Consider the following 21571-nt stretch of genomic DNA (forward strand, 5'->3'; position numbering starts at 1 on the left):
ACTTGCAAATTTGTATGGATGTTTATTTTCTCTGCTTAAAGTGAGATAACTGGGAAATCTAAGATTGGCTAAAAATATAACTATGTAATAGGAACTTCAGTGTTATCAAATCTCAGGTTCTCTCCAATACATTATTCTCAACCCTTTTGATTTGACATCCTTTTGTTTGCTGTTCACGTGATATATTCGGCCTCCTGGCACCTCCCCTCCCAAATGTATCTTAAAATAATAAAAACAAAATTTTTACAAAGTTTAAATTTATCTTTAAAGGATACTAGATAAAAGAGTGAGGTGTTATTTTACGTGTAACAGATTAGCAACATTAAAAAAGTGTAATATCTGAATTTGGGGCAATTGTGGATATGTTGGCATGCTCACGCTTTGCTGCTAGTTTTGTGAATTTGTACAATTTTGGTGGAAAACCCTTATCCACAGTCATACAACTGTTTATAACCTTTTAATGTTTAAACTCTTGGAAATGCATCCCAGAGAAATAGTACAGAGGAAAAAAAGTGTTATATAGGAAAATAATTAGAGAAAAATAAAAGGAGCCTAATATCTAACAATTAGAGAAAAGCTAAGCATATGATAATACATCACCTTGACGAAGTTATAATTATAATGGTTATGTAATTTCATGGAACATGTTAATCTTACAATATTAAGTGATACAATAGATTATAAAGTTGTATTTATACCCTGATTATACCTATCTAAAGAGAGACCAAGACTGAAAAAGAAATTAAAACAAACAGACAAAAACCTAAAAATGACTTGTGTTAAATAGTGACATTTTGGGTAAAAAATTTTCTCTTTAAAATGTATTTTAATACTATCTTATTATAAATAAAATGTGACTGGGGGAACTTTGTGGTATTTTTGAGCCAACTTGTAGGAGATAAAATTACCTGATTCTCGTTGTCTATATGAAAACATCTTATCAAGCAAGTAGTAATATATAACCTGGGACTTACAATGTCATCTTATTTCAAAGACTGTTGGGACCAAATTATTTCAGAGAAGTTCTGAATGCTACATAAAGCACTTCTGGGAAATTTCTCCCTAACAGTACTCAAGTACACATAATATATTCATGGGATCCTTTGTGATTAGGTACTATGAGTGTGGGACTATAGATGTATGAATCAATCTTGGTTGCAGATCTCTGAAGCCTCCAAAGATAAGGATATTCATTTGTAGATGGCAATGGTATCTACACAGCCACAAGTTTTGCTTGACCATTAACTAAACCCATGACAAATCCCCATTTGTTTTGTGAATGTCTTTATGGAAAACATTGCTCTCTTCCTCTCTTTTTAAAAAGTCATATCAGGATTTATTTGAAAGCAGGTTTTGCTGACTTTGATTCTGAGCCCTAAACTGTTTGGGCTTGGACCAGGACAAACAAGTGGGTTAGTAAAAGTAAACCATTAGCTTCAACCCAATCTCTCCTATGCCAACCTGATTTTTAGATATATTTGTAAAAACTTTTGTCCTTGGAGGTTATAAGCAGATTAAGGTTTTAAGAAAGAGTACATGCAAAAAAGAAGCATTTACCAAAGCAACGTCAGCGCTTTTATGTCTCTACATTTATTGCAGTCTGATTCCAATGAGTACTTGACCTTGAATATTGGGAGCCAACGGGAGAGAGACCGAGGAACATTGACTTATCCTTTAGAGGTCAAGGACAAGGCTTCCCAAGGAAGGGGATTTAAAGCAAGCGAACCTCAAGGAATGCAGCAAAGTGACCTCTTCAAAGCTGAATATGTCTTTATTGTGGACTCTGAGGGGGAAGATGAAGCTCCAAGCAGAAAAGGTGAACAAGGCCCCCCAGGGGGGATGGGCACCACAGCTGCTCGGCCCACGTCTCTAGCAATCTCCTCCAGTCTGGTCTCTGATGTGGTACGCCCCAAAACTCGGGGGGCAGACCTCCAGGTTCCGTCACATCTTGAAATGCCTCATGGGATGGCTCCTCAGCAAAAACATGGGCCGGTAGGTTTTTCTTCTTGTCATTAAAAAAAAAATGTTTCATACCCCTTGTCTGCAGAGGCCTTCCTATTTATTCAAGGCATCAAGGTGTACAAAACTCTCAAGGAAAGAGATATTAAAAAACTAAAATCCCAAGATCATAAACCGTCACAGTGTAAATATAGATAATAAATTCATAAGAAATAAATTTCATAAGATAATAAGGATTATATACAATTATGTTGTGAACTGGCTGAAGAGAATATGTAAAACACTTAGCTGGAGTGGATTTGGGGGAATATTAACTCTTCCTTCTGAAAATTCTTGGAGAAGGTCAGTAAAGGGAATTTCTTAGGAGACAGTTCTTGGTGGGCTGGGTGCATGAAGAAGCACATTTCAGAGATGAGAAAGATCCAGCAAAAATACATCAACTGGATGTAGATACTTTACTTTTAAACTAGTAAAAGAGTAGTAAAAGGATACACTAAGAATTAAGAGTGTGTAAGGAAAATCATTTCCTCCTGTGTGACTTCAGGGAAATATTGACTGTATTCCTGGAAACCACCAGAAGCAGGGCTGGCCTCAGAGAACTGGGGAGAAGATCCCACCCCAAAGCTTAGCAGCAAGATTGAATGGTTCCTTTAAGGTGTCAAGGCTTTGATACAGTAGGAGAAGACTCATAGCTGTGATGGCAGGAAAGAAAGGGGGTGAAGAGGGAGGGATTTTGAAGGGAAAAAAATAGGGTGACTGGCTATTTGTTGTCATGAAGTTATCAGATGACTTTGACAAGGTATAGAATGTCAGGAATGCAGAGACTGGCTTGGCTTTGGGAGTAAATAATGGGTGCTCCCCGTGACAATGAGCATGAGTCAGTACCAAGATGTCCTATTTAGCATCTGCTAGACCAGGCACTTGCAAGCATACCAAAGTAGTTGGCAGAACATTTTTATTGTTGAGTTGGCCTTTTGGCACTACTAGGACCTACGCAAAACTGTAGCGTAGGCATCTTATCTTTGGTGCTACCTCATCTTTATTTATGCAGCCTTCACTGACTTCCTGATGATGTATTTATGTCACCTTCAAGCATCCAGTATCCTCATGCTGTCTTTTGGTGATAGAAGACTCTCACTGGGGTAGCACCACCCAGGTCTATTGGACTAAAACATTTATTTCTTCTTGAAATTTATTCTCAGCTAGTTATTTGGAATATTCTAATCATATAATTAAACATATTCTCAGTAAGTGGTGGTAGGCTTAAACATTTCTTTCTTGCCTTAGGAAAGATGATGAAATAAGTAAGTTGGCAATGTGGAAGTTTCCATAGTGTGTGGAGGGTAGTTTAACGTGACCTTTGAAGAACATGTAGACATGGTGATACCAAATATAAGTAAAGAAAAATATTCTTAATGAAGCAATGTTTGGTTTTTCAATTTGCTCTTTTCCTCAACTGATAGATTTCTTCTGCTGAGTTTGTCATTTATTTTGTTTTCATGTGACCAAATATATAGAGGGCAAACCAGAGACAAAACACACATTTGGGATCTTTTTGCCAAAATCAGTTAGAAGTAGGTTATAGTTCATGTTATCAAAGCTCCAAATGAAAAGGCAAAGCTCAGCCTAATTCATTAGTGGTGGATGAGCATTATGATTACTGTAGATGGAGGAAAACTGGGTCCTGAAATGTTAGGGAATAACCATTGTTCTGGATTCCATTTCCTATAATAATCCATTTGAGAGATGAATAGTAGGTCATCATGAAATAAACATAAAAAAAAAAAAAGTGAAAATGAGATGACTGTTAAATGTAAGCTAAACAGAAATGGCCAGAGCATTAAAGAAGGCACTCTGAGAAGTTAATATAGTCAGTAGTCGAAGCTTAATGTAAAAAGCCCAAAGATTATCCCATGATTGGATTACTTGATGCCAACAACATCAGCTTTTCAATCAGAAATGCAGTTAATTAAGTGTATTTCTGATCCACCTGGTAAAAATGAATCCATGTACAGAATTGTCTATGTATTATCACTATCAGTTAGTCAGGAATAATTTATGAAGCTATTCCTAAAAAAAATTTACTTAGCTCCTAGTCTGACCTTTAACCTTCCTATAACCTAGCCTAGATGTCATTTTCTTTCCACATCTGGTACTTCTATTCTTCAGCTCTCCTGAACTGTCATCAAAGTATACATGTCATACCTTTGCATCCCTGGTCCTTGATACCTCTGTGTGTGATTCTGCTCTCTTCTCAGCCCATCTTCATGTGGCCATGGCTACTTGATGCTCTAAGCTCAGCCCAAGCAGTACCTTTTCCTAGAGACATTCCCTTTGAAGAGGAGTTAGTTTCTCTCCTATATCTTTGTCATTTTCCTTGTAGTTTGTAGTCTTTTTAGAAAATCTCCAATGTAACTCCTTTTCACCTGATTATAATGATGGATTTTATCTTTCTTCCTCACTAGACTGAGAACTATTTGAAGTCAAGGTCTGTCCCTTGTTCATTTCTGTACCTCTAGCACTTAGTAGAGTGTCTTACATATACATGAGGTTCAATAAGGTGTATGAAAAGCATAAATATTTAAAAATTCACATCTTTGAAGTCCTTGCTCAGATATTGACTCCTTCATGAAGCCTGCTTTGGTTCCTTCAGTGAAAGCAAACTCTCCCTCAATATAATTCTGGTAGCTTTTTCTGTACATCTTCTATAACAATTATTCTATTCCAGCATGTATTATAACTATTTAGGTTCATGCATTATCTCACCTAGCAGATTGTAAAGTTTTTAGAGGTAAGGTCCATGTTAAACCCATTTTTATTAAACACTTTTTTCTCTATGGTGGTTACTATATTATCTTGAACAAAGTCAGTACAAATATTGGGTTGAGTGTATTTTGTGTTCCAAATACTTTTGCTGAGGTGGCATGTTTATGCAAAAGTACGTTATGTTAAAGATCATTAAAGAATTTAAAATTTTAAAGTGTAAATCAAAATTAAAAAGACTGTATAATATAAGCAGTTGAATCAAAAGCCTTTCAAATAAAATTCAGAAAGAAAAGAGTAATGTTTTTGAATGTTAATGTCTTGAACGTTGGTGTAGATGGCTAAGAATTGACTTTCCTAGGGATAGTATTAGACTTAAAAGAGAGGTGACTATACACATATAAAAACAGAATGATTTGTCTGAAAGACCTACAATAAAGCCTGGAGCTAAAACAGTGACTGTGGGAATAAAAAGAGGGACTTTGTGGGGTAGAATGAACTGGATTTTTTCATTGACAACATATGGAAAAAAAAATCAGTGATGAATGAAATTTATAACCAAGGAAATTGAATGAATGTTGGCATTAACTGAGGAAAGAATAACAGGTCTTGGGAAGGGATAAGAAGAGATGAGATATCTAATGTTGAGTTTGAGATGCCTGGTGGCAGAATGCAATGCTATCAAGAAAGAAGCTGGAAATATGAATCTGGACATAGGAGGGAGATGGGAGACTGGAAGTATTTCCTATATGAGCTGAAACTATTAGAATGGAGCTGTTTACTCATGGAAATAATGCAAAACAGGAAGACACAAGATACAACGCAGGACACAGTCAAGTATAAAGTGCCAGTGAAAGATGAGAAGCCAAAGAAGGAGGCTGAGAGGGGACCAAAGAAGTTGGAGAGAGGGGTTTCATGCAGGGAAAGCTAAAGAGACTTTTGACTAAAAAATAGTTTATAAATGAGGCCAAATACATAAAATATATAAACATTAATTAATTAATCAATAATTTAAACGTAGCTCAGTAATGTTTTCTTTCTAAAACTCAAATGAATCTGATATCAATCATATCCGTTCGGGAATACAAAATACCAACCATGAAAGAACATTCTGGCAGCATGACATGTTTTGAGAATGAACATGGAATTATCACATAGGAATCACATGGTTCTCCCCCTTTTATGCCGGGAGGCCTCCTGGAGAACGCAGCTTTCCTCTCCAACATTCTACTTTCATATTTTCTAGCTGCCTTGACAGATTTTCTTACTGTCCTGCAACAAGTAATTCTGCCAAGTGGGACAGCCAGGTTAATATATGCTGCTGCTTGATTTAGAGAAGATTAGAAGCTAGGAGATCAAGAGGCCAAGATCAAAGGGAAGGGAAGGATCAAAAGGCCTTTTGCTGATAGAGCTGGAGGTGAAGCACTAGGGGTCCCTGCAGGGAGGTGTGTCCCCTGCAAGGAAGGGAGGGGACCCTCTCCTGCATGATTATTATTAGAACCAGTTGTGTAGGGATGGGGCTAGGGATGCGGGGTCTGACCTGGCCGCCGTCTCAATTTGGGATATGGAAGCCCTTCTGCTCTCCCAGGTTAGAGCCCAAAGTCTGGCCCCGTCACCTGCTTGGACACACACCTCCTCTGGGCTCCTCCTCCTCTGGGAGAGGGGATGAGGTTGTCCGGCATCTGACCAGCTCTGCTCCAGAAGAGCAGCCTGGCACCTTCTACTAAAATATTATTCTACAATATGATTTATGAAAATAATATAATATAAAACACAATAGAAAATATTATAAATTTAATACAAGTCAAAATAAAATACAAAACAAAGCCAAATAAAGTAGGGCTTTCAAAGTCCATTAAACATAGGACTTAGGAGGTCATTTGGTGACCTTGATGGGAACAGTGTGAGTGGGGTGACGGGGCAGAAATCAAGTTGAGGAATGGATAAGTAGTGAAAGGGAGGTCACACATTAGAGAGATGGTATGAAAAAGCAAAAATGAGACTGGCAACTTATGGTCACACTTCTCTGGGCAGTTACTTGAGGTCGTAAACTTTAGTGTCCTCATTTGTAGAATGGGGTGATGCTATCAACCTTCCTTGTGAAGATTAAATGAGATTAAATATATGGCCTAGAACAGTTCCTGGCCCACAAATGTTCTCAGGAATGATTCACTGTATTTAAAAAGTTGGAAATGGCAGCATGTTTGGGGGCACAGGGTAAGGAACATGGGAGGAGGGAAACATTTTACATATTGGTTCAAACATAGCTTGGATGTCAGAACGGAAGAAAGGCCATGAAAAGTAAGATCAGTAGAATTAGCGGTGGCCAAATAGAGGAGGTTCTTACAAAAAATTCTGGGAAATTTGGACATTGGCACACATATTAATTAAGAACCTAGATTTTAGGGATCCATGGAAAAGAGATTGCAACAAATTATTTCGACAGGGCATCAGACATAGAAACCTTTCTTATAGTCGTGGGCCTTTGTTTTATAGTGAAATACCCTATTCATACCAGCACATTGTATCAGAATAGCCTTTATATGTCTCTCTTACACCAGTAGATTTGTGAGCCCTGTGATGACAAAAAATCTTCTCGCCTTCTGCCCCCATCACCTAACTCCAATGCCTGGGACACTATAGGTACTAAGAAAGTAACTGATGAATGAATGAATGAATGATCCTCCTTTTCCCATGACCCTGTCATATAAATAGGGAACAGGCATCATTACATAACTCTCTTAATTTATAGCAGAGAAAAATTATATTAGAGGAGGGAAGACAACCTAGGACTCCAGCCTCATAGCTTGGCTGTTGTTTTATATTTTGCCTGTTAAAACACATTGTCCATAGCTTTTGGCCTAGGGATTTAGAGGTTGAAGACTTTGAAAAAAGCTGAGAGGTTAAACTTCCATGTTAGTTCTGCTAACTGCTGAGAAGACTAGCTTGGAGCCACAGGTTCCGGAAAAATGGCATGTTTCTATTAAAATGCAAGGAAGTCATTTGTACATGCCCATCAGCAGGATGACTTTCTAACTGCATGCAGAGCAGAGCTACATGGGGCCCAGCAGCAAAGAAAACAAAACAGGAGTCTGCCTTGCATAGCAGGTGGGAGGTCATCCAAGTAGTAACGCAGATTCTGGCTGGGCCCACTCGATTGTATAATTGCCTTGAGGCAGTTGAGATGATTAAAAATGTAGAGGCCCTCATTCTTTTAATTGATATGCATACCCCTGACCAACTGATTTTATTGCTTTAACAACCTTTCTCTAGCGCTCTTCCCATTGCCAACTCCCCATTTCCTTTCTTGTGTAGGGTGAGTATACGATTCCATCCTATTCCACCCACTTAACCTACGTTGTCACCGTCCATAGTGAGTGACACTGGACACACCAAAGAGAGTTCCTCTGACTCAGTGGGGGACCCTGGCTCTGCTCTGATGCTAGCAGAATCCCTGTGATGCCTCGCTGGTGGTTGGTTGCTTCTTCTGGTTGAGATCAATTGTACCAATAGCCTGAGGGGCAGAGGAAGTACATTTATGGAAAATCAAGTTGCTTTGACAATTTCAGCAGAAAGGTGAGGAAGACTTTTAAAAGGAGGGTCTCCCGACTTTTGGTATCAGAACTCAAATGTTTGTCTTGCTGGTGAGGAGAAGACGGACCTGTGGATCTAAGAGCCATCATTCTCTCCACCCTCATGCCCAGAGTCTGGAGCAGAATAAGAGGGGCCAACCGCAGAGGGAGGTGATGATGCCACTGTGGAGGGAGGTGTCAGGATGTGACACCACAACCCTCCTCTCTGGCTTTCTGTTCCTACACCCACTAGACACTTTATCTCCTCATTCCTGCATGAAGGTAACATGCCAGACATTAGACACTAGGGGAGTAAACTTTAAAAAAACTTAGTACCTGCCTTCAAGGAGCTTGGAAAACAGTTGCACCTGAAAATAATGACAATGAAAGGTGACAGGTTCAAGGAACAGTGGGACGTCTAGAGGGAGGACACCTAGATCATCCTGGATCACCAGGAAGGGTTCACGTTGTCTGAGCTGAAATGTGAAAGATGAGTAAAAGTGTTCTTGGCTGACGAACAGGGCCCAGGCATTCCAGACAGTGAGGACAGCCAGGGAAGTACTGACACAGAAGAAGAGGGTGGAAAAGAGAAGGAGTATGATAAGGGCTCATCAAATATACTAGGAAATACACTAGGAGAGAGAGATGATATAGAGGCCACAGATAAAACAGTTTTGAAAAGGAGGAAGAGATTGCAAGTCAGATTCTGTAGAGAAATCAGAAGAGATAAGGGATTCAAGTGCCTGTGGGGCTTAGGAAAAAATAAACCATTGTAGACATTGGTGATAACAGTTTCTGCAGAAGAGCAGGGGGTAAAATCTGTTAAGAAGTCAGGGGAAGTATATTACTTTTCTATTGCTGCATAACAGACTACCATAAATTTAGTGGCTTAAAAAAAAAACACCTATTTATTTTCTCCAGGGTTTTTAAGATCAGAGGCCTGGGCAGTTGAGCTGGGTCTCACAAGTTTGAAATCAAGATGTCAAGTTCATCTCACCTGGAAGCTCTCCTAAGGGAAGGGTCCGCCTCTAAGTTCCCCCATGTTATTGGCAGAATTCATTTCCTTGAGGCTGTAGAATTCATGGCAGCTTGCTTCTTAAAGCTGCTACTTTGATCTCTAGCTTTCTGACCCTCTTTTAAAGGGCTCATTTTATTAGTGTTGCCAAGGCCGAGCTCGTACTGTTCACCGCATGTCAGGCTAATAAATTGAGAGACGAGTTGCTGGGGCCAGGAATAGTGACTTTATTTGGAAAGCTAGCAGACCAAGAAGATGGCAGACTAGTGCCCCAAGGAACCAGCTTCCCTGAGTTGGAATTCAGTCTTCTTTTATCTAAAAAGAGGAGGTGGTTTGGTTAGTTGTTGCAAACTTCTTGGTGTTGGAATCCTTTGTTCTTGCAGCTGTTCACATAGGTCTGTAGGTCTGGTCACAATGTTCCTATAAACCTTCAACAAGACAGATGTTATTCTGTTCTGCAACTTTTTATCTCTATATGAATGGAAAAGTGTTACACCTTTAAAGGTTAGAGCCTTGAGAATGGGCTATCCTGCATATTTCAGGCTATAGGCAACATTCTTAACTTGTAGCTAAAGCAATAGATACACAGGTTAAAGTAAAAGAAACACATCCAATATGGAGTCAGATTTGTTCTTCCCTATTGCATTAGGGCATGGCTACTCAGGAGGATCTCTTATTTGATTAAGCTAAAGTCACCTGATTAGGAACCTTAAATACATTTGCAAAATCCCTTCACCTTTGCCAGGTTCTATTAGCTAGGATCAAGTCACAGTCTCCATCTACACTTAAGAGGAGGGGATTAAGGCAGTGTGTGTGTGTGTGTGGGGGGGTGGCTGTTTGAGAAGTCATTTTAGGGTGTGTTGGCCAGAATAAGTAAGGAAATCAACACAGTGATGGTAGGGACAGGTGTGACTGAGAGAAATCTACATAGACCTGTAACTAGGGTATTTATAGGCACCACAGATCTTGGTGCCTATGTGTGCATATATTTTTATCAGTTAGATTTTGTTGCTTAACAAACAGTGCCAAAATTGTGTTTTCAAACAGCAACCATCTATTTAGCTCAAAAATCTGCAGGTCAACAATTTGGCTGTGTTCAGCTGGGTGGTTCTACAGCTCTGGGTCAGGCTCAGCTGATCTTTGCTGTGGTTCACTTACAGGTCTGCAATTGGCTGCTGGGTCAGCTGCTGGCTGGTTAGCTGAGATGTGGTCTGGCATCTTCCAGGGGACTAGCCTGGGCTCATTTACATTGTGGTGATGCTCTGCACTCAGCAAGCCAGTAAGCCCCAATGCACAAGTGCTTTTCAAGTCACTGTGTCTTGTATCACATTTGCTAACATCCCACTGGTCAAAACAAGTCATATGGCCAGGTGAGTTTAAAGGGTGAGTGAGGAAAAGGACTTTGCCATTCTTATGAAAAGAGTAGAAAAATGTGGACATTTTTACAGTCTACTACATGATAGTTATTATTATCTTTTTAATGATGAGAAGTATTCTGCTTTATGTTAGGATGAGAGAACCAGTAAAAAAGAAAAAGGATGAATACGTAGCATACAGGGAATAGTTAATGAAATGGGATCCCTGAGAAGGCAAGAGCTGCTGGGATTCAGAGCACAGAGGGAAATTTACTCTTAAAAAGGGAAAAGACATTATTTTTCTTTAGAATGAAGGAAAGGGGATAAGAATAGGTCTAGAAAAAATTTAATTTTTCCGGTAATCGCAATTTTCCTTGGAGAAAAGGAATCTCAGTCATCTGTTGCAAACAACGAGGGAAGTTCTGGGAAAAGTGTTAGTGAGTGCTAACTTTGTGGAAGGCTGTTGTTTAGAACAGGAGAGGAAGCTGAGGTCAAAATATAAGAAAAGAAAAAAAAATCCCAAACGACCCACAAAAAAGCTGAGTGGTACACAGCCCAGCTGAGACTGTAGACCTTAAATTTATGATGACACCAATTTACAGTGCCTTACCCAGCCCATGTGTGAATTAGAAAAAGGTACCCCATCTGCTTAGTGTAGGAAAGTTCAGCCCCACTCTCAGCTGGTGCCCTTGTACAGGACAAGTTCTTAAATCAAGTGCAGTGGTCCTGGGTTCTGTTATATTTTTTAAATAACAGCTTTAAGTAGACTAGGTCTAGGAGCGTAATTGATTTAAGAATAATGATTTGCCAAGTGGATCGGCAAAAGAACCAGATGGCTAGAGTGTTGACAATATTGGCAAGAAGGTTGAGATTAAATAAGTATTTCTCAAACCTAAAATGCAAAATAGCAGGGGATGAGGGAGATGAGACTGGCTAGGAGGAGAGGGGCTGTGTTGTGACGGAACAATCTTGAGTTCATGGTAGATGTGGGAAAGTACTGGCGGCATCTTGAGCATTGGTGTGTTTTGATTAGATTTTTAACAGGTCATTCTGAAGGTAGGTGCAATTGGGTGCAACTAGAAATAGGAATACCAAAAAGATGACTTAAATTGTTCAGGTAAGAAAGGCTGAGAATCTGCTCAGTCACATTGCAAGTGTCCATCAGTGAGAAGAGGACAGATCAGCAGGTTTGTTTAGGAGGCCCAGGTGCTATAATGTAATGATTGCATGCAAGGACAAAGGAGAATCAGGAGTTTCTGCCTTGCAGAAACTGTACAGATTCAGGAGAAAGAGCACAACTATATGGACCAATGTGGTTCAAATCTTGGGAACTATTCAGACCGTCAGGCAGCAGATCAGACATTTTGGCTTTTATTCAGATGTTTTGGAATCTCATGGACACATTAGGAAAAACTGAATATACACAGAAGCAGTTAATTTTATTTATTTATTTATTATTGAAGTATAATTTATTTACAATGTTGTGTTAATTTCTACTGTTCAGCAAAGTGATTCAGTTACACATATATATACATTCTTTTTTTTATATTCTTTTCCATATGGTTTATCATAGGATACTGAATATATTTCCCTGTGCTATACAGTGGGACCTTATTGTTTATCCATTCTCTCTATATATAATAGTTTGCATCTGCTAATCCCAACCTCCCAGTCCATCCCTCCCCCAACACCCTCCCTTAGCAACTGCAAGTCTGTTCTGTATCTCTGTGAGTCTGTTTCTATTTCATAGATAGGTTCATTTGTGTCGTATTTTAGATTCCACATATAAGTGAAATCATATGGTATTTGTCTTTCTCTTTCTGACTTACTTCACTGAGTAAGATAATCTCCAGTTGCATCCATGTTGCTGCAAATGCCATTATTTCATTCTTTTTTATGGCTGAGTGGTATTCCTTTGTATATAATACCCCATCTTCTTTATCCATTCCTCTGTCTATGGACATTTAGGTTGCTTCCATGTGTTGGCTACTGTGAATAGTGCTGAGAAGCAGTTAATTTGAGATTGACTAAAATGACAAGACAGCTATACTACAGAGACTGGTTGTTAAAATAACTGATAGCCTCTATTATGCAGGATCCAATGTGGATTTAGGATTAAGACCATCCACTTGATGAGAGCAGAACACTGCAAGCATCCTCTGTTACAGAGATTACTGTGAATGTATTCAGAGCTCAGGATAGTTTTTCTAGGAGAAGAGAGTTTTGAAAATTATTTTGGAGGAGGTATGTGGTAAGGGGGCTCAAGGAATCAGAAGAGGGCTGGGGATTGGAGAACATAGTCAGGGGTGATTTTAGAGAGGTGTCTGAAGCAACGACATCAACAAATATCAGGTTAGGAATAAATGGTGGAGAAGACAGAGAACAAGTTTGAGAGAGAAGGAATTAGAGAACCTAGAGAACAAAACAGGGGTTATTAATGGGAGAGGATGAAAAAATTGATATAATTTGTAGGCATCATCAGAGAAGTTTATTATCATCAGTAAGGGATTTACAGGAAAGAGCTAAAATAAAGGGCCTATTTCGAGCTACTACTTGACTGAACATTTGACAGGTATCCATCCTTTCTTCCTGCATAAAATTATTGATGTCTTTACTCACTCTTTTTTTAAAGTTATTAATATGAGGAACTCAGGAAAATGAATCTTTTTCATTAAAAAATGCATTCCCCTCTCCTGGAAATTTTATAAAAATATGGTGCCACATTTTTATATTAGTATAAATTAGGATAACATCAAACTAGAAAAAAACATATTGCAAATGCTTATTAATACATCAAATAGGAAAATATAATAAAAAACATTCTTAGAGTTTTCAGAATCTTTCCCTTTGAACTTTTCTTAGAAGTTCTTCAATAATAAGTTATTAGAAAGTACAGTAAAATTCAGAGTTACTTATACTAGGTAAGATATGACTTCATGTAATAGAATGTTTGGTAATTAGAAGCCATAGTCTTGGGGAAATTGGAGGGAACAGTCTTTTCCTCTGATGAGACCCTAAAAATCACAGTCCTGAGATTTTAACATGATAATTTGGTGGATAATCAGGATGAATTAATGAGTTTGTTATATAAACTGAAGTTATTTGGAAACATGACTGAAAAGGTAATGGAATTTTTGTGGCTGTTATTAATTTACAATTTTTTTTATAACAAAAGCTATGGCATAGCATGCAAAGAGACTGTACATAGCCTCGAAATTTCTTCATTCCTTCCATGAGGACAGACCAATCATAGGATACAATTAGAGAAGACTTTTCACTTATGGCTAATCACATGAGTTGGTTTTACAAATACTGGATAAGCAGAATTGTTTTTAAGCAAAACTTATGTGAGGGAGTTGTTAAGCTTTCTTTCTCAATTTGATTGAATTCTGTTTGAGTTTCAATTATCGCTGATTTTCAGATATTCTGGGTTACATGCCAAAATTATTCAAAAATAATTTATGTGGCAAGAATTCTGTGTTGCAAATAGACAAATGAATTTACATATAAAAAGAGAAAAATATTTTGGGTACATTTGCTCAGAAACTTAGAAGTTTGGGGTGAGTTGTTTGAATTTATCAGTTTTAAATATTTTTAGAACTCAAAACTCTATGATATGAAAATCTTTGCATTAGGTCTGACGGACACCTTCTTAACATGTTATAGAGCAAAATCAAGAAATATCTTTTACTGAGTTTGTAAATGAAGCTCTTGCTAAGTTTAATTATTATGGTCGTACACTTTTCTGCTATGTAATACAATGTACATAATATTATTATACAGCTTAATACATAACTTAGTAAATTAAGTATATAACTTAATAAATACAAATTAATATTTTGAATAACAGATATTCCCTAAATTCTGTATTAGGTACAAATATTTTCTTTTCTCTTATGGATCAATAGACTCAAATCAATAATTTTGAAGGGAAACCTCTGTTTAAATGATTTGGCTTTAGAATCATTTATAATTTCAGTATTCGTCTTAAAGTACTGGATAATTTGAAAAATAGTGCAAGAATAGAGCTACTCAGTTATTTTACAGGCTCTCCCTAGCTTCTCTTGAAAGTGATACATTATTTCTTTATTTTCTTTTTATTTGATGTGGGATTGGTGGCTTGCATTGTTCCAGGCAGATTAGATGAACCTATTTGCAGGGCACCTATAGAGACGTAGACATAGAGAACAGACATGTGGACACAGTGGGGGAAGGGGAGGGTGGGACGAATTGGTAGAGTAGGTTTGACATAAATACACTACCATGTGTAAAATAGATAGCTAGTGGGAAACTGCTCTATAGCACAGGGAGCTCAGCTCGGTGCTCTGTGACAACCTAGATGGGTGGGATGGGGGCAGGGGTGGGAAGGAGGTCCAAGAAGGAGGGGATATAGGTATACATATAGCTGATTCACTTCATTTTACAGCAGAAACTAACACAACATTGTAAAGCAATTATACTCCAATTAAAAAAAAAAAAAGATAAAGTACTCTGGCTTCTTTCCATATGAAAGAGTATCTATTCATTCCTTCCAACATAACTCACATCATTTGTTAACTGTTCATTCTGGCAAGTAATTAGGGAAAATATTTTTCATAAGCTAAAACTCCCTCTCTGTTTCGGCCTTGGCTTTCACTCTCTCAATTTATCACAGTTATGTTGATGTTGAGCTCTGCATCTTTTGAATTCTGGGCATCATTTTCAGGTTTACAATATGTAGGAGTAGTCCACGTTTTTAGAATTTTTAACACTCAAAGTGTGGTAAAGTTTTTAAGGATTGTAGTCATTATTATTATATTATGGTTTATATTATTGCAATGGAAGAAAACCTATTTCCTTTTCCAAAGTGCATTTTGAAATTTATATTGATGGTGATTTAAATCTTTTCAAATCACACAATTCCAAAAGAAGATAACTCTTTTAGATTTTTGTCAATGAATTATTTTCCAAAGGGAGACATGCAAATACAATTTTATATTGATGTTCATTCTGGAGAATAAATGAGATATAGTATCTAAGAGTTCACCGTTCATTTATATTTTATTTCAAATTCAAAGCAATGCCTCATTAGCAAAACAGAATTTCTGCCATTTTCTCAGAGGTTTAAGGGCCTCTTTCTGTGTAAACTAATAGGACTGTTTGCATAAACGCGCAAGTGACAAGAATGTTTTGACAGTTTCACAAATGATGTCCTATGACCCTGTCTATTTCTCTTTCCTCTAGTTAACTTCTCCCACTGCCTCTGAGCAGCTTGCCTGTAAACCACCTGCTTTCTCCTTTGTTTCTCCAACTAATCAGAAAACACCACCTGTCCCAGTCGACCTAGCCGGAGCCTCTGTCCTGGAGGAGTTCCACGCGAGGAGGCTGGATGTCAGTGGGGCCCTGGTGGAAGAAACAGCCACGTACTTTCAAACTTCCGCTCACTCTGCACCCTTTTTTGCACCGAAGGGCACGTCCTCGACGTCACAGTTCCCCCATCCCGCTCAGTTATCAGGTTCTCACTCATCCAGTCCAAGTGCAGTCCAGCAAAAACCTGGCCTGACGTCTGAAGTCCTCAAGAAGACTGTCACCTCGCCTGTCCTTAGTCCCAGAGAAAGTCCGAGAGCCTCTTCTCCTTCACTGTCCTCCGGTGCTTCTCTGAAGTCGAATTCAGCCTCCTACATCCCAGTCCGCATCGTCACGCACTCACTCTCTCCGAGTCCCAAACCCTTCCCCTCCCCTTTCCACGGCTCTTCTTCCACTGTCTGTAGCCAAGCGTCATCCAGCGGGAACGTCTCAAAGTCAGGGGTGAAATCCCCAGTGCCCTCCCGGCTTTCCCTCCTCACTGCCATCCTCAAGTCCAACCCTTCTCACCAAAGACCCCTTTCCCCGGCATCCTGTCCCACCTTCTCTCTCAACTCCCTGGCTTCTTCCAGGCTCACACTCGATCAAAAAGTTAAACAAACCTCTCCTACGCCTAAAAAATCCCTCTCGAGTTGCTCCCTGCGAGCGGGGTCTCCAGGGCAAAGGGAAAACCAGGTTTCTGATCTCAGCCAGCAATCCTTTCCCTTCCCTTTTTCCACTAAAGCTGCTCCCCTTCCTCTGGCATCCTCCCTTTCTCCCCCAAAACAGGGCAGTAGCAGCCTTGCTTCTTTGAATGTAGAGAAAACGCCATCCCCCACTTCTTTGAAGAGCAGCCCAATGATTTCCCAGCTGCAAACCAGTACCTCCATTTCTACGGGTCCTGTCCCTCCAAGCTTTTCTCCTCTGTTTTCCAAGGGCAGACAGGATGCTGACCTCAGGGGCCCAGGAAAGCCCAGGGATATTTCCCCACATCCTTCTGCGTTAGCCTCCTTGGCATCATCTTCGGTGTCTCCTCCCACTAACCCAAGAGCCAGGCTCCCCTCTCCAGAGAAATGCTACCATCCTTCCCCAACTCTTTCAAACCTGATAAACAGATCCAAGAGAGCATCAGCACCTCTCTCTGGCCAGGGGCAGACACCTTTAGCTCCTCCCCCACACCCTGTCTCTGGCGCTGGCTCTGCCTCTCTTCCCCAACTGGGGTGCTCCGTTCTCCCTCGTGCTAATCCGCCCACGGAGGTGCGCCACCTCAGTCCCTCAGCGCTGCACCCAAATCTTACCCTGCCTTCAAGAATTGGGAAATCCGAAAGCTCCATATCTGACCACAGGTCATCTGTTTCATCCCCATCACCTCCCATCTCTCTAACAAGAACCAACGAGCTGATTTCACCTTGTGCATTGTCCATGTCAACAGGCCCTGAAAATAAGAAACACAAGGTATTTTTTTTTTTTTTTTTTTGCACGTTGCATGGTGCATGTTTCTTTTGAAATACGGAATCATTTTTTTTCAGAGGAAAAATCAGCAATTATGATATTCTTTCTGTTCCTACAAGGAGATAGTGCAAGGGGATCTAGGATTTGGTATATTTGAATGTGTAGATGAATTATAAACTGTCTAAAATTGTGTATGTTTCTGAAAACCTCTTTGATTTTGCAAATCCTCTTATGGTAACCTTTTATATCTGTGGCTCCAAGGGCATTTTTTCCAGGCATAATATGAGTTATATTATTGATCCCAAAGATGGAATTTAGAGCAGTTAGATGGAATTTGGGAATATGATACATTTCTGATTCTTTAATAACATGGACCCTATTATCCATCAAAATATCCTGTACTGATAAAATAGTAGACAGGATTACTGTAAAATGGAATATTATCATATATCAAGCCCCATATGATTGCCCAGCCAATTTGAAAACTTTCTATTTCCTTTGCTGGCATTTATTTATTATTAGTAATTTTCTTCCCCTTCTACCATGATGATTTCTTTATTGCTCTCCATACACCTCAAGCTAAATCAATATGGATTTAGCTATATACATGTTGGGCAAAAGAGAATAGAAATTTCCTTTGTATGTGAAAATTATTTGATTTATTATGAACACTGGATACTTAATGATTATAAAATATGGAAAGGATGGACAGGCTGGGTAGAGGGAAGTAGAGTTAAGAGAGGAGAAGTATTGACTTTTTTTTTTTTTAACATCTTTATTGGAGTATAATTGCTTTACAATGGTGTGTTAGTTTCTGCTTTATAACAAAGTGAATAGTTATACATATATATATGTTCCCATATCTCTTCCCTCTTGCGTCTCCCTCCCTCCCACCCACCCTCCCTATCCCACCCCTCTAGGTGATCACAAAGCACCGAGCTGATCTCCCTGTGCTATGCGGCTGCTTCCCACTAGCTATCTATTTTACGTTTGGTAGTGTATATATGTCCATGCCACTCTCTCACTTTGTCACAGCTTACCCTTCCCCCTCCCCATATCCTCAAGTCCATTCTCTAGTAGGTCTGTGTCTTTATTCCCGTCTTACCACTAGGTTCTTCATGACCTTTTTTTTTTTTTTCCCTTAGATTCCATATATATGTGTTAGCATACTGTATTTGTTTTTCTCTTATTGACTTTTAAATGCTCTGAAGCGACCCATTGAGGAAGGATGGGAAATCAGCATTTATTTTAATATGAGAAGGGAAACATTTGAAGGAGTTACCCATAGCATTCACTGTTCATTTTTCCTGGAGGAAGGCAACTCTGCCCTAGAGTGTGCCGGCTTCCCAACTGTTCTCATGTAATTTAAGGTATGGAGTTTAGACACTTAGAATTCAGTCAGTATTCTATAAATGAAATAAAATTCTGAAAGTGTCTGTATTAGGAGGGGGTTTGGATTTTCAGTTCAGCGCATTGAATTAACACCATTTTAGAGTGTCCAAGTTGGTTCCATGGAGATTGTGTTCAACTCTGTCACTGTTGGGATGATGAACTTACCTTGGAAAAGATGAAACAGCCCACATGATGCTGTTAATATGTTACAATACAATTCAACTTACAAAGCATGCTTTAGACATCTACTGTATGCCCACCACTATACTAGCTTTTTTGTGGATGTGTTTTATTTTTAAGGAAAATAATCCTTTGTCTTAAATATATATTTTATTCAGCAAAACAACATATACATATATGTAACGTGGAGAAGCTATAGAGAGTTATTAAATCTACAGTAAAGCTAGAAAACAAGGATAAGGCAATATTAATATAACATAATACAGATTACGTATAAAAGTTCACTGAATTCAGTATAAGACCAATATTATTATGGGATATGGTTAGTAAGGGAAGTTATCATAAATGTCAGGCCTGTCGGAAATGTTTAGGATTTAGCTTAATGAAGAGGAAAGCAGGTGGCATTTCAGAAATGGTAAACAACTCCACCAAATATACAGAAGATGATCCCAGAGGAGTATATGTGGACACGTAAGAAGATTGGCCTTATCATCGAATAGTGATGATAGTAATGATAATTACAGTAACAGATATCAAATACTTTCTGTGAGTCAAGGACTATCCTAGTAGTTACACAAAGTAGTTAAAATTTAATTAAAAGGGACCATGTTAGTTAATTTTGTCATGACCATATGAGATTGGTAATATTATTTTCTTAATTCTGTATACCAAGAGACTGTAGTTCAGTGAATAACTTGCCCAAGTTACATTTCTTATACTGGCAGAGATGACATTTATATTAATTGAAATCTACTGATTCCTGAAGCCATGTTCTTTATTACTGAGATTTATTGCTACAAAGCAATAACTCATATTAATTATCATTTTAGCCTTATTTATTAATTCTCATGAAGGAATGAAATGATGATTAGAATGACCAATTTATATAGTATTTGGATCATTTTAAAATGTATTTTTCAAGATTATTAAGTCCTTGTATTTTAAACTTCAAAGCAAATGGGATGGAGGAAATCTAACTTTCTCTCTAACTCTAAGTTTGAAAATATGATTTATTTGAGGTGAAATGACCTGGTGATTATCTTTTCAATACATATGTGTGATTATGGAATTCATTTGTAATGTATTGAAAAAAAACCCCTGGTGATCTAAACATTACTTTTTCCTGAATTTATTGGCAATTATCTCTTAAACCATACTGCCTTACACTTATTCTTTACCTTTACGAAAAGTAGTTTTACTCCACAGGCTTCTTAGAGGGTTTCTGTTTGTGGTTCACTCTGTTCTGTTCATGTTTTGTCCCATTTTTGGAGAGTTGGAAAAGGGTGAGCCCAGAGCGGCTTCTGATGAAGTCCTTTTTTGCCTTAAAATCAAGTTTTTTGAAGACCTGTTACTCCCCAGCTCATTTACTGCCCCCCAATATTGAAGAATTTTCAGTCTTAGCTTTATTTTTTCTGCTTATTTTCTTTGTTTCCAAGTTAATAAAGTTCAAGCTTGTAGAAATGCTTCTTAAATTTGATGAACATGTATGAAAATATGGAGAATGATTATAATTAATCCATTTTTATCTGTTCCTTTGAACATAAAAAATGTTTCTTATAATGGGTAAAATTTATGATAACTTTTGCAAAATTAGTTTCTCTTGAGACATATTTATTTGTCATATTTATCATATATATATCATATAAATATTTGTCATATTTATTTCCTCCTTGCTTCTTGCTGTTATCTCTGTAGGTAAAAAATCAGTATGTGTATATATATATATATATATATATATATATATATAAGTAAAACTATTATTTGCAAGAATTGTAACTTGAGTGTAAAAAGTTCACTAAAATGGACACTGTTGGATACTGGAAGAGATAAATCTTATTGCAGTTTCTTTTGATGTTTGACTCGTTTTGTTTAAATTGCTAAGATTATTTTATAGATTGATAGGAGGAAATAGACAAATGCTTTGGGATGTCAAAGAATTTATATGCTTTTATGGACTGTTTCTTGTCTGGCTCGTTCCACTGTGGTGCTAATCTGAGCACAGAACCCTCTTTGAAGTCAAAGAGTTTCAGATTTAGATCAGCTTCACTCAGTACCAGATCCTGAAAGGAAAGAGGTCCTAGAATACAGATAGCCATCAAATTAAAACATCAATGCTTGAAAGATATTAGTTCCAAGTCTGGCCTTACTTTCCTTTGATATGAAAATGAAATGGAACAGCTAGCTTAGGCTGGGCTAAATTCAGGTATAAGATATGTTTGATGTTTCTTTTTCATAGATAGAATCTTAAAGTTCAGAATCTGCTTTTATTAGTATAACAGCTATATTTTAATTTCAGATATGGTTGAAAAATATTATTTCACATTATAATCATGGTCCTAGACAGGATGGGTGTCTCCCTGAATGTTGCTCCCATGGCTCTTTGATCAATGTGTATATTGTCTGAGACACTTTTTCCCTTTGGGAAAGCCTGAATATCAGAAAATTAATCTATGGAGTTGTATTTGGGTTCCCAATATCTTTTGCCTTCATTATAATTTACATTTTTCTCCTAGTGAGTTATCATGGTGTTCCACATGGAAATTTGGGATGGCCATTACATC

General features: G+C 38.1%; 1 protein-coding gene across 1 annotated transcript in view; it reads left to right on the forward strand.

The window, feature by feature from the left end:
- MLIP (muscular LMNA interacting protein) overlaps nt 1–21571 on the forward strand; it is a 171290-nt gene that overhangs the window by 6989 nt on the left and 142730 nt on the right. The window contains exons 3-4 of the mRNA XM_061197454.1: nt 1600–1992; nt 15963–17441. Coding sequence (XP_061053437.1) covers nt 1600–1992; nt 15963–17441 — 1872 coding nt within the window. The remainder of the gene's footprint in view (nt 1–1599; nt 1993–15962; nt 17442–21571) is intronic.

This window comes from Eubalaena glacialis, chromosome 7, assembly GCF_028564815.1.
Source record: "Eubalaena glacialis isolate mEubGla1 chromosome 7, mEubGla1.1.hap2.+ XY, whole genome shotgun sequence".
Taxonomy (NCBI): Eukaryota; Metazoa; Chordata; class Mammalia; order Artiodactyla; family Balaenidae; genus Eubalaena; species Eubalaena glacialis.